The sequence below is a fragment of the Contarinia nasturtii genome, unplaced genomic scaffold, assembly GCF_009176525.2.
Source record: "Contarinia nasturtii isolate CC-2019 unplaced genomic scaffold, AAFC_CNas_1.1 Cnas_scaffold_2328, whole genome shotgun sequence".
Classification (NCBI taxonomy): Eukaryota; Metazoa; Arthropoda; class Insecta; order Diptera; family Cecidomyiidae; genus Contarinia; species Contarinia nasturtii.
This window is the reverse complement of record NW_022199650.1, coordinates 1-1,297: the sequence shown is the minus strand read 5'-3', so window position 1 is coordinate 1,297 and position 1,297 is coordinate 1. Positions and strand designations below refer to the sequence as shown.

At 32.2% G+C, this 1,297-nt stretch overlaps 1 protein-coding gene across 1 annotated transcript; it reads right to left on the bottom strand.

The window, feature by feature from the left end:
• Positions 1-496: 496 nt before the first annotated feature.
• On the bottom strand, positions 497-1,280 carry LOC116348192 (the record flags this gene model as incomplete). Its single annotated transcript, XM_031779107.1, has 1 exon — positions 497-1,280. A coding segment is annotated over one exon (648 nt), but the record flags the coding sequence as incomplete, so codon positions are not given.
• Positions 1,281-1,297: the final 17 nt, after the last annotated feature.

The window sequence follows — 1,297 nt, the reverse complement described above, 5'->3', positions numbered from 1 at the left end:
ACTATATTCGATTTCAATCATCTATTGGTAATTTTAACCGAATAAAAGTCATTTTTTTCGCAAGGGCAGCTCAAATGACCGAAATTTAATTGAATGTATAAAGATGGTGTAGTATTTATTAGGGAGAAAATCGGAAAATTTTCGTACTGTTACTCGTACTGGTACTGTTACCATATTTAGTTGAAAATTATTTCGAAAATAATAATGTTATTATAAAACATCTGCTTCAAATTCCATTATAAAAGTTTAAACGAATTGCTTTGGAAACGTTTTATTTATTCAAATGAAACTGATGACAATTGGCAATTGAGAAATCCAGCATGTTCATATGGATCATTTAAATATTTTGACATTTGGATAGATTTTTCTGGCTTGTAGCATTTTTTCAGTTCAACGTATTTTTTGCCTTGAAAAGAAACTCGCTTGAAGAAATTTAGTTATTTCGAAATGATTTATTCATTTTAAATGAATAAATTTAATGAAAAAACCGACATTCTACGCTAGACAAAAAAAATTTATTATTGAAAATTACCAATTGCTGACACAATATAATTTATATAGACAATTGCTGGATGTGGTAATTCATTTGTTAAAATAGTATCCGAAGTAGTAACTTTACCAACAATTTATTTTTAAATCTTGTCAACACTCGTAACTGTTTGTTTACACATGGGACATTTATTCTTGGATGATGGTGTATTTTGCCACGTATCCCAACAAGTATCGCACATTTCGTGATCACATGATAAACGGGCATTTACCTTATTATTATAGCATATTGAGCAATCATCGTCATCTGAATCGCTTGATTCATTTTCTCTTGTTTCAGATTGAGTGCCCGAAAAGATTTCGGTCTTGCCAAAAGGACCGATTCCTCCCCAGAAAACTGGGTTACGATTTTCCAATGAAATGCCAAATTTTTTAAAACGATTTTTCATTAGCAGGCTGCCATATATACCGATTGTACATTCAGTCAGCGCTGTGTTAGGTTGAGTTCGTGAAACGTTGCCGATTCCAGTTTCATTTAATTCCCCCGTTAAAAATAGTCGTTTTGTAGATGTTGCAATATGGATGAAAAATGCGATTAAATGATCATCGTTGAAAGCACCCGAATCTGTATCTGGCTCATATTTTACGTAGACATCTATATCTCCGAGTTGATCCCAAATTCCTACCTTTTTGGAGGTGTGAATTACTTGAACATAATCTGCGTCACCTCTCTTAATGGTATCTTTTATTGTTGTTCCCAAGAGAGGTGTTTTTATTGGATCCAAAGCTATTTAAGTTCGATAAATTT